Source organism: Ammospiza caudacuta, chromosome 4 (assembly GCF_027887145.1).
Source record: "Ammospiza caudacuta isolate bAmmCau1 chromosome 4, bAmmCau1.pri, whole genome shotgun sequence".
In the NCBI taxonomy this organism is placed as follows: domain Eukaryota; kingdom Metazoa; phylum Chordata; class Aves; order Passeriformes; family Passerellidae; genus Ammospiza; species Ammospiza caudacuta.
This window is the reverse complement of record NC_080596.1, coordinates 21,984,594-21,996,619: the sequence shown is the minus strand read 5'-3', so window position 1 is coordinate 21,996,619 and position 12,026 is coordinate 21,984,594. Positions and strand designations below refer to the sequence as shown.

The 12,026-nt window shown below is 38.7% G+C and overlaps 1 protein-coding gene across 1 annotated transcript in view; it reads left to right on the top strand.

Annotated features, from left to right (window-relative positions):
* The window catches only part of SLC10A7 (solute carrier family 10 member 7), a 139,596-nt gene that overhangs the window by 102,713 nt on the left and 24,857 nt on the right, over positions 1 to 12,026 (top strand). Inside the window, exon 8 of the mRNA XM_058803459.1 lies at positions 10,057 to 10,222. Coding sequence (XP_058659442.1) covers positions 10,057 to 10,222 — 166 coding nt within the window. The remainder of the gene's footprint in view (positions 1 to 10,056; positions 10,223 to 12,026) is intronic.

Below are 12,026 nucleotides of genomic sequence, written 5' to 3'. Positions count from 1 at the left end.
AGACAGACTGGCAACCTGATAAGCTGCCACATAGGAACAGCCTCAGGATAGTGGAGTCTAATATCAGGGAAAAGATGCTCCAGTGCTCCCTGGAGCCACATTGATCGTTGTTGAGATTGAGCATCTGTCCCTCACTACCACAAACACACGCTGCTGCAGAGAGAGGAGGGAGCTTGTGAACATAAAGTGGGAAAAATGGCAGCTCAGGCTGTGAGGAATTCCAGCCCCATACAAATGAGCTTGGAGAATACTACACAGTCCTTTTGTCACATGCCCTTTGCCTGGGGCTGAAGGAACTCCTTCCTCCCTGTTTAGTATCTACTAATAATTACAGGAATTAAAACAAAATCTCAACATTAATAAACATATAAAGGCTAAGTGGTCACAAGTTAAGGATGCTCAAGCCATTTTGCTTATGCTTTGCAGTAAGGGGTTTAGTTGCACAACTGCAAACTAATTTTACATTACTTCTCTATTATGTTACACTGGGTGGAAGGCATTTGTGAAATGACCAGTTATCCAACATTTAAATTTATACTCATTGTTCATATGTTCACACAAAGCCTTATTTTCTATGGCTTATGATAGAAAACTTCCACTGAATGTAAATAATGCTAATTGCATGTATAAGATTTTCTGTGATCCTTGTCTCTGCAGTGTCTGTTTGTTCATTAATGTTAATATTAGTTATGTTTTCTCCCATGTCATGGTGGGAAATCACAATAGTAAGACCAAAAGTTGTCATAACTGTTGTCACTGCTCTTGGACACTAAAATACCTTAAGTCTAATATTTACTTACTTGTAAGTATTTGCTGTTCTCAGGCACTCAGAATGCACAGAGGGTGTGTGAGAGGGATTTGCAGCTCATTCTAACACTCAGTTGAACTCTGGGTTTCAAAAATCAACTGAATTTTGTCAGCCTAAAGCAGACTCTAAAATGGAAGGCATGGTTAAAATACAGGCAAATGAGAGCAGGGGCTGTGAAGGAGGACCCTGAACAAGGTTAAGAATGTTGTCATTGCTTGTGCTACATAGGCAGTCAATCAATCTTGTATCAAACTATAATTGCACATTTCAAAATCTGCATGTACTGAAACTTAACAAATTCCTGGTGAAGTTTCTTCTGATTAAAAACACACATTGAAGTCTAATAAAGGGAAGAGCATGATAAGCATGACAGTAGTTATCAGCACCTGTGTAACCTCTCTGCGACCATATCATCTGGAAAATGGACATTAGCTATGTGTCCCTGAAGGCTGTGGAACTGCTCTCATGCTTTGAATTAAATGCCAAAGAGTTTCCTTATTAATTAGGAAAAAGGGTTGCTGATTAACCTACCTCTGTATTGTGTTCTTACCTCATCAAAAGTAAGTGTCCACCAAAAGCAGACAAGCAAAAGTTGAATCCTCTTCTGAAAGGTCCAAACACTGAAAGCTGTTAGTTGGAAGCCTTAAGTGGAAATTTCTAGGAAACAAATGCCCAACAGCAGATTTAGCAATAAAGTGTCCTATAGCCATGGAGTATCAGCATCTGTGCTGCAATGTTATAAGCCCAAAGATGATGGTAGATTGCTGGACAAAGTAATGGCAAAATTTCAAGAGTACTTTCATCTGTGTATATAATGGAATGTTACTTGGGAAAGATGTTATAGGAAATTGATATGTCAGCTAATTGGTGGAGTTGGGTGTTCTTTCAGCTGTTAAAAGTGATAGGGCTGAGATCATGAATAGCGCAGTAGGCATATGAATTAAGTGCTCTGTGTGATCACAAGATTGAAATCAGAATTGTGATTCTGACTGAGATGGATTTTAAGAGTTCTGATAAAGACTGAAAGAAAAAATACAGAATCTTAAAGCTTGTGTAACCTAATGACAAATGAATAGTTTGGGTTTTTACAAATACATTTCAACAAGAAATAGGATGATTCTTCTTTAAAAGTCTTTGAAGCAGTTTCTGGAAGTGAAAGATCAACAAAAGTAGCTCATGTTCTTCTAAGCATAAAGACTTTGTTTTTGAAGTTACTGCACTTGACTATATCTGTTCAGAGGATGTGGAGTAGAAGAAACGCTAATGAAAGCTGCAGCTCAGAAATGCCAGCAGTTTACAGTGATTGTCTTGGTTAGATAGAGCTGTACGAAGGTAACCCAGCCTGCCCAGAGAGGAATGAATAGAAACCATTTCTGAACGTAGATACCCAAAAGTAATGGGCAGGAGTCAGGGAAGACAGCAAGCAAGAAAAGGACTGATGCCAAGAGATCCAGTGATAGGTCTGCTTGCCCTTCTTCTGCTCCAATTCAATGGGAAGTTGTGTCCTTTGTTCATAGAGCACCACCAACTCATCACTGAGGTGGCACAGGGACATGTTTATGAACCACAGGTCACTCACTCTGGGGTTCCAGATGTGTTAAGGGATAATGGGCCACAATTCCTGAATGATGCCTTCAGCAATTGATTCAAATGTATTATTTCATGCCCACAACATCAATTCCTCACCACATGCAGCCATACTGTTCAGCAGAAAAGTCAGTGGAAGAGTGTCTGGTAAGGTGATCTGGTAACAAAGAGCTTGACTGGGAGGAAAAACCCTCAAGCTTGAAACCTGCCTGCTTGGAGGATTGCCTCTCCTCTGCCTTCCTAGCTCATCTGTGATCAGCAGGGGCTTTGTGCTTAAACCACATCAGTGTAAAACAGAGGAGGCTGCTTAAAGGAAACATTCTCCAAGGGCTTTCTTTTCCTTTAAAAAAAAAATCTTGCCTCTGGGAAAACCTGTGTTGTCTAAATGCTCATTTCCTGAGCAGGCTGCAGAGGTGGCTGTTTGAGCAGCCTCTGGGATATAAGCAAAGCACATAAAAAGGTGCTTTTAGATTTGTTTTATTTGGGGTTTTTTGTTTGCTTTATGGCAAAATGTATCAAGAGTTTTGGTTGGTTGGCTGGCTTGTCAGAATTTTTGATGATGGCTGGGAGAAAGCAGTCACAATAGTGTAACTGATGCTTTTTTTCCTGGTTTTTGAACAGTTTTTTAGCTTTTTAGGACTACTATTGACAGGAGTCAAACATGCCTAGCTGTTGACATTGAAATGTATAAAGGGCTGCAGGTACAGGCTGTGCTCAGGTGGTGGACCATTCTTTAGGGAAAGGAAGAGCTGTTAAAGGAAGAAGATACTATGTTATCAGAAAGGCACTGAGTCTCAGATGGCAGTGATTGATAGATGGTCCCCAATAAGAATAGCTCTGTTCTTTGTCAGAGACATGCAGGTTGTCTGAACCTAAAAAATGTTGTAGCCTGTGTCCTCAGTGTGTACAGATGTGTTCTGCTAATTGACAGGCTGGTGTTGCTCAAATCAGTATTGATAGTATAATATTGCATTTGTATTTGTGGAGTAACAAATAAGACCCCTCTGACAAGAGGTCTCAAAAAGGGACATAATCTATAGCATTTTATAAAGATCTAATTTCCTGTAAGTCTTGAAGATCTGTAGTGGGTAAGAGCTTGTTATTTGTGCATCACTCTTGTATACCTCTAAGGGAATTTGAGAATACTTGTTATACAATAAACATGGTAATAGATATTTTGTGGAAAAGATTTTTGAATCTGCTCTGGCAGCTTGAAGTTCTGATTATTTTTTATCTGGGTAACAGAGTCCTGGGCTAGATTACTGCTCTTGAGCTGTTGAGATTTTGCTAAAATGATTGTTTCCCTGCCTGTAGATATTGGTAATACTTTTAGCCATCAAAATGTAAGGTTTTGTGAAATATCCAAGCAGCTTCTTCCTGACCAGTTGTGAGATTTAGCTGGAGACTGTTGTTTCTTTGCTTATTTTTTTCCTTCTGAAGTGACAGATAACAGGAACAGTGAAACCCACCACAATGTTTCCTTTCCCCTTTTTACAGATTTTCTCCGTTCCCTACACCTAAGTGCTTATGACAGACTTTTATTTTATGTTTTATATTAAAGAGCGATTTATGATTAAATGTTAATGAAATAGAATTTTCACTGTGCTTTCATTATATTCTACTAGTTTGAACATTTTTCAAAGCAGCACACCAAAACCCACTGTTTTCTATGAATAAATAATAAAAAGCTTGTCTGTACATTATCATTCATGCATTCTCTAGTTGCCCCATTGGTAATTTGTCTGCCAGCGTAAAGTGGGCACTTCACATTAAACAGACCTTAACTAAAGCTAGAATTAATGTTATGATTTTGTGCAGTTCTTCCTCCCAAATCTATAAAATGAAACCAGTTGTACAGAAATCCTCACTGAATCTAGTCACACACGCACAAAAAAAATCTTGATGTCCTACAAGTAAAGGATCTTAAGTGCCTTCTGCATCATTGCCCAAAATGTTCCAGAGGAGCCCTTTCAGCATTTGGGAGCTGTGCTTATCAACACAAGTCTAAAAGGGTGCTATGTTGCAATACAAGTTGTAAGTGAAATTGAAACTAAAAAGCTTAGCAAGGTATTTATTTTTAAAGAATGAGAAATGGAAAGGGGAAGGTAGGTGGAAGTTGATAGAAGTAGAAGGAATTATTTAACTAAGGTGGGGGAAATAAAAATTAACAGAACTGTTATCAAAAAAAAAAGCGGGGGGGGGGAACAGTGTCAAATCTGTCTCTTCTTGTAAATGAAATCCACATAGAAGGAATCCTTCTTCTCTTCAAAGTCCAGGAGAGCTGCAGGGAGGAGAGGTGCCCTGGGAGATGAGCTCTCCAGGAGCTTTTTGCAGAGGACCAAAGAAGGGGATAAACAGCCTTCAGAACACACTTCACTCCCTACTAAGACCTGACTCAGCAGGGAACAGAGCCTCCTTTCCACAGAATGCAAAATATGAAGGAAAGGTACTGATGCTGCAGACACCCTTCACATTTTTATTGTGTTGCGCCTGTTTATAAGGTTTTAAAACAACAATTGCAAATTACCTCAAACTGTGAAACTTAATTTTGAAAATGGCCTCATGTGGTTTTTATGCCTTGCTTTAAAGGTGTATATGTGACAGGAGCTATCTCTTGGGAGTAAGCTGACATAATGGAGTAAGATAGCTTTTAGGGGAGTTTGGTAAGCTGAGGGGTAAAAAGCAAGATGCTTGTAGAAAATTTTTTTTTCCTCAGATTGCAAAAAAATTTTTTTGCAGCCTGTCTTCAGAAAAAAACCCGATAGATTGTACACTCAGTAGCATAAGGATAGATTTGACATTTGATGATGTCCTAGGAAAGCAGGTGAACCATCACAAAATCTGAAACTTGACAGCAATATTCAGGAAAAGGTGGGAATTTATGCCTCCACAGAGGTAAAACTCCTGTAAAAATATCAGGACATGGTCTGGCTGAGGTGGTGCAAGTTTTGCTTTATAAAAGGGTCTGTGCCTTTGAACTGGCATGCAGACCTTGTATATTTGGAGACTGGTTTTTCTGTAGAAATCTGAACGATGTCCCTCTTAGCATCTTATTTCATTTAGATTTTTATACAACCCAATCAATCTCTCTTCCATTCTAGGAATTGATTCCTTACACTGGTTTTTACTGCTGCTGTCATCTTAGTTGATTTCCTTTCCTTTTTTTCCCCAGTTTTCTCACCTTTCATGTCTTACTGACTTCACTGACCTAGTTCCCAATATTCCCTGCAATTGTCTTTCTTGGTTTACCATCACTATATGAGAAAAGATATGGAAAAATTACAGGACTGTTGAAAATATCTACCCTGACTCCAAGATTTTCAATGGGAAATTTTGTATTTTAGCCTTCATTGCATTAGTCTGTTACTATAAGTAGTAGTAATATTAATTAAGAATGAGTTAGGAATCTTACCTTAGAAGACAAATTAAGTAAGGTAACTGCTGCATTTAGGTGTGGTTATAATCCAGCAGTTGCAGCTTGTTTGCTCATGTGTTTGAACAGAAGGAAAAGGTGACTTGTGTTTCTTTGTTGAGATGGTAAAGCCCCACCTGTTTTACCCATGTATTTAGAAGAACATACCAATACACAATAAAAAAGAGCAGAAGTGCAGTAAAACTACTGTAAATTCTGTTAAAGAGGAGTTCAGTCCAAAATAGTTGGTAGAATTAAAAAAAATATATTTTAGATAATGATGTAAATACCAAGAGAGACTCCTGTGTATAATGGAAACAGAAAAGGTGACTTCCTATCCATTTCCTTGGGGGTTTTTTGGGTTTAGGTTGTTTGAGGGTTTTTTTGGATTTTTTTTACAATTCTTGTGTTTAAAAACAAATAAGTTACAGATCTAGATAGTTTTTAGGAGATGCACTGCATGAGTAATGTCAGAAATTATTCCATTCCATATAAGGTGGGGGCAGAGCTCCTTGCTCTATTTAGCTCAGTTAATAATGAACATTAATGTATTACATTTTTTACCTTGTGTGTCCAGCACTTGGGCAGACAGGTAGAAAGTGTCTCACTGTATTTTACTGACAGATTTCTCTGGGCATACTCTGTGACTGTTCTGAAGGTACAATTAGAAAAGTGAACTGTTTTTCTGTAACACACCTTCTGCTATTTTCATGTGTGATCTAATAACAGATGAGCACTGTTTACCTGCTTTCCTGGAACAGCAGATCATGTTTCTTTGCCCAAGGATGTTAAATGAAATAAGCATTAGAGCAGTGAGCTCGTTTGCTTAGGAAGGTTGGTGTTTAGACAAGAAGGTTATGGCAGGATACAGAGCAGTCTGTAGGAAAAATACTGTGGATAGAACTATTCTGCTAGGAGAACTAAATTGAAATGGGGACACTACTGTTAACTCAAGTGTAATTACATTTCTTTGTTGTTAAAAATTAAATCCTGGGCAAGAGGAAAGTTTGAGCCTGAAACTATGTTTTGAAGTAAATTTGAGCTGATGCTTTTCCAAAACCTTTGGAGGTTGCCAGAACGTAGTCTTCAGGAGGTGGTTGCCTGCTGGACATATTCATGTTCTTTTATTTTCTAGCTTTTCTGAGTTTATCAGGAAGATTATTTATAAAATATCACCTACCCCAAAGTTTCGCTTCTCTCCCGCTGTTTTCTCCACTAAACTGCAGTTTGAGGGAAGGATTCACCTTCATGGTCTTTCATGTGCAACCTCTGGGTCAACCTTTCCCTGCTCTTTGGGGCTGGCATTTGAATCTGTATGAAAATCTTAGAGCATCACTAGCAGCATCCCTGCTGAGCTCAGCCTTGGCCAGGGCTGGATCCATCTGGGAGCTGGCTGGCACTGCCTCCATCAGCCATAAGGGAAGCTTCTGACAGCCTCTCCCAGAAGCTACCCCTGTTGCCTGCCCCACAACCCAATACATCCCCTTTTTGCTCTTTTCCATGAGTGGGATGCAGCTATTTTGGATACCAGTGGTTTATATTCACATTCAGAAATGACTGTGTTAGCTTTCACAGCATTTCAGACAAATGAAGCTTTAGTACCTCAACCCAGGCTCTGAATGTGTTGTTTTCTTGTATTTGTAGCACTTATTGTTATTTCACTACAAATATTCACAATTTTGGTCTTTTGTAGTTCCCTGTTTACCCTGAAAAGTTATAGAATTGGTTTAAGAATTAAAAGGCTTTCAAAGCATCCTTGTCCTGAAGCAACTCTGCCAGGCATGAATAACAAATGGATTGTTTTTCAGTCAAAGTGATGCAGCTGACATGAGCTTCTGTAGGGTTATTTTCTCCCATCAAGTTATACAAGAATTTAGGTTACCTTGAATCAGTGATTATAGGCTGAATTGACCTCTGGAATTACAGATCATGTTGAACCTTGTAAGAAGATCAAAATGTATGGGATTCTGTGTTAGAGAAGATGCATTTTGTCTGTGTTTTGTGCACATTTTGCATGACACTTGGTTGATTAGATTATTTCCTGAAGCCACAATTTAGTTCTTCAGGGTCTGACTATGTAATTTTTTAAAAAAAGGTAATGTGCAGTAAGGAACTGTACTGCTATTTATGGTTATTGATTCACAAAAATTCCAGGCTAGATAGAGGTGGATATTTAAAGAAGGTATCACTCAGTTGAAGATTCTGAGGAAATACTTGCAGTTTAATTTTTTAAATGTTTTTTATTTCTCTTCTATGTCAGTCAAGGATAAATATGTGTATAATATTATTATTGTCGTGTCTGGTATAATCAGACCCTGAACAGGCACAGGGTTGCAGTTTTTGGATTAAATACTTCCACTAGAAATTGTACCATGGTATAATGAGCCATCACTTTTCTTTTTCAACATCTCGTTACTTTCTATATAAATCTTCTGGAAGGACCATAAATTAATAGGTGGCCTTAAGTAGTTTTTCTTTTTCCTCAATGTGACAATTTAAGGGATAATAGGATTTTTTTTAACTTTATTAAAAAAACTTGTTCATTTTAGAAGTGAAAGGCTTTACTTTTTGCTTCTGATAATTACAGTCCCAAATTTGCTCAGAATTAGACTCATCTAAACTTCCCATTATATGTCTTTCATATTGCTCTCTGCATGGCTTCACTTTCTTGTGTCTCTTTCATCAGTGCAGCGTCCTATTCCTGCCCAGTGGCTGAAGGAGCTCCAGTGGAGGCTCTTTCAGAAGTCTGGCCTTATATTTTTTGTTATTTTCTCTCTTTAACATCTGGCAAGTGTGACATTTCGAAATTCAGTGTTTTCACCAGGGCGTTGAGTATTCCCTTAGATATTTTCCTGCAAATTTGTTATTTTTCATCGGCAGGATGCCCACAAGTGTGGGAGGTGAGTGCTGATCTTCAGCCTGCTTAGCTTGGCATGAAGCCCATGTGCCAAAGTTCTAGTGTGTGCCCTGATGGAGTCTCATTGCTGTGGTGACTGGGATGGCTGCTCCAGCACTTTCCTGCTGAGAGGCTTGCAAACAAGCCAGGAAAGCAATGAGGAAAACTGAGAGCCGTGATTCCATGGCATTTGTTGTGTGAAAGGGTCCTATGGTAGCATTGGTGATGATGACCTGCTATTAATCTTAAGGTTTTCTGTGTCATTAAACCAATGGTGGTGATGTCTGCACCACTGAGGGAAGGTCACGAGACACCTTTGGAGCCCTCTGGCTGAAGCGCTTCAGGATCCTGGGCTGTGATTTCCAGAAGAGTGTGGCAACAGAGAACATCAGGAGGCCTCAGGAGAAATTAGGCAAGATAATGTGATTGCTGAAAAATTAACACAAGTCGCAGCTGTAGGATAAAAGCTTTAAAAAGTTTTTTCAAACCATATAAAGTAAACAGAAAAACTAAAAGCGACCCCCCAGGCAGGACTAAAATAGATGCATTGTATCTGGTGAGGCTTAGTGCTATGGTATTCAGCATAATTTGAATGTTGGGGTTGCTTTAAAATTTATAGTTGTTTCTAAAAATTCTTGAAAAACTGCTTCATATTCTGTGTTCTGAAAGTGCAGAAGTTCTGCTATGTTTACAGTAGGTTTCCTTGTTTTCATGTGTTAATTCTGGTATTCTAAAAGCGTGCAAATGGCATTTGTCTTTGGATTTACAAAAACTCCAGATATTCAGAGTTTGAATTATTTAAACTCCCACAACACATGCACTTTTGCTTTTCAAGCTTGAGTTATAATTTAATTAAAAACTTCTGGTGCATCGCTAGCTATTTAAATATTAAAATGTTCCATGGATCACTTTCGATTATCTACCGTCATGAAATTCCTGAAGATGTCAGATTTTTAAGATTCCCAAAGTTGCACTTGGAATTGTCTGTTGATGCAAAGGGGACTGTGATAATTACATACATCCATTAGTATCAGCAGAGGAGATAAACTTTGGGGAGGCTTAATGGGCATGTCTCAGTGACAGCTAGCAAAGAACATTTGGCATGATTAAGGATGGATTTGAATGCACTTGAAAATATACTCTCATTATGGACGCCCAGTGGAAGTTGCACTACAAATGTTAAATTCCCCAGAAGAAGAGTTGTGTGGCAGGGAAGCTTTGAAATCCACTGTGGCCGTCATCCAAATTACTCTCTTCTCTTTGTGTCTTTCCGCTGTCAGATTCACTTTGTGATGCCCAACTTGGCTCCCTGCATCTCTGAAAAGAGACAACCTGTTGGTTTCTGTGTTTCAGATTGTCCGAAGATACATCAAGGACTGGCTTGAAAGGAAGAAGCCTCCATTTGGTGCTATCAGCAGCTGTGTGCTCCTGATGATCATCTACACAACGTTCTGTGATACTTTTGCCAATCCAAATATTGACCTGGATAAATTTAGCTTGATTATAATCGTGTTCATAAGTAAGTTCAGCCCTAAAGTGGCTCTTTTTTCGTGTGTGTTTCAGGTCTGTAATGAGCTACATGTGGTGGGGAGCTGTGGGGGTACTGGCATGGTCTTAGAGCTTCTCAAGCATCTAGTAAACCAGATTGCCAAACTTCTTAGGAGCTGGATGCTTTTAGGGGACCAAGTAAGCATTTAGAGAGGAATGAACCCTGCTATTTAGGTGGGCCTGAGGTTGCTCTATGGCTTTTCCTTTCCTTTACAAGCATTTATTGGCATTCTGGTTTTGCCCTCTTTGCTGTTGAGCAGCCATGAAATACACAGATGTCACATTCCAAACAGCAACAAAAGATTTGGGGTTGAGCTGTTACTCAGAAGCATTGTTATAATTTTTAAACTGCTCTTCTTTAGCATATTATAAACCTAGAAACTAGTTGGGAGTTAGAATGTGTTGATCTGTTTCTGTGGATGAGCACATTTCTTTGAGTTTCTTTTAGAAGCACTCAAGTCATTCAGCCTTAAATAACACCCACGTGAGAATAGGCTGCTGGTATCCTTGCCATCAGCTGGAAGCACACTGGCAGATCCCTCCCTCCCAGGGAAAGGCAGTGCTGTACAGGCACTGTCTCCTCTCCCAGCAGGGAATTCCCATTTGCCTCAGACTGTCCACAGACAGGAGTTTCAATTTGCATGGAGGAGAGGTAACTACAGGATGCTTCAGTATAAATCACATCTCATACTCTAAAACTGTGAGATTTCAAGAGATCAGACCATCACCTACTTTGTGTGTCTGCATGTGCTTCTGTCTAATAAAAATAATGTATCTTCTACAAATCTGACCTCGACTAAAACCAGTAGCAAATTTGCCCCTGCCCTTTGTGCATCAGATCTTAATTCTGTCTTAATTGTGGCTTTTTTTTTGGGCTTATGAAACTGTACATATGGATTATGAAACTATACTAAACACTATACCTATGTAAAATAATTCATGAGACTATAAGTGGTACAATATAATGTTTTATTCTGAAAGCAAAGGATTAGGAAGAAATGCTATGGAGCTTTTTTTGAAATGGAACAAATACTTCTTTGCACTGGCCAAAGAAGGACCTTGCACTTAAATCAGTGCAAAATTGTCAGCAAAAAAGAATGCACAGAGATTTTCAACTCAAATTTAACGTGCAGAGAAAACTCAGAATGAAGTAATTTTATGGTACTCTGCTGACCACTACTTTGAAAAAAAAAAACCTTTCTTTTTTATTTCAAGAAGACATGTTCTTCCTAGAACAGTTCATGTGTAGCGTTTGCTTCTGCTGCCTTGCTTGGCCTTTATTTCTCTTCAAGACAACTCTGTACTTGTGCCATGGGGAATGAAATGTACCATTTGCTGTGGAATATGCTGAAAGTCATATCTAGGTGTTCATTGCAAACTGGAATTTCTTTGTAAGAACATTAACATAAGCATTGGAACTACTTGGAACATACCAGACAATTGGTAGGGGGATTTTTTCTGGAATATTTACAAAACCAAGAACGTTTTGGAGATGGGTGTGCACATTGTATTCTAGAAGTTTCTTATCACCATTGGATGTGTCAGCTGGATGTGTGTATTGTGTTACACCAGGAAGTGAAATTAGCACGAGGAGTTTGAGGTAAAACTGAGTTTGTTATTCTGCTGATTAATGTTTCTATGTAATTTTTATGCTAATATTCTAGCCACAGCAAAATATTCACGAGGAATAATTGGTAGCAACACATGCTTATTGCTTTACAGAATTATGTGTAATAAGGGACTGGTTTTTTCTGTGAATATTAAATTAATGTACT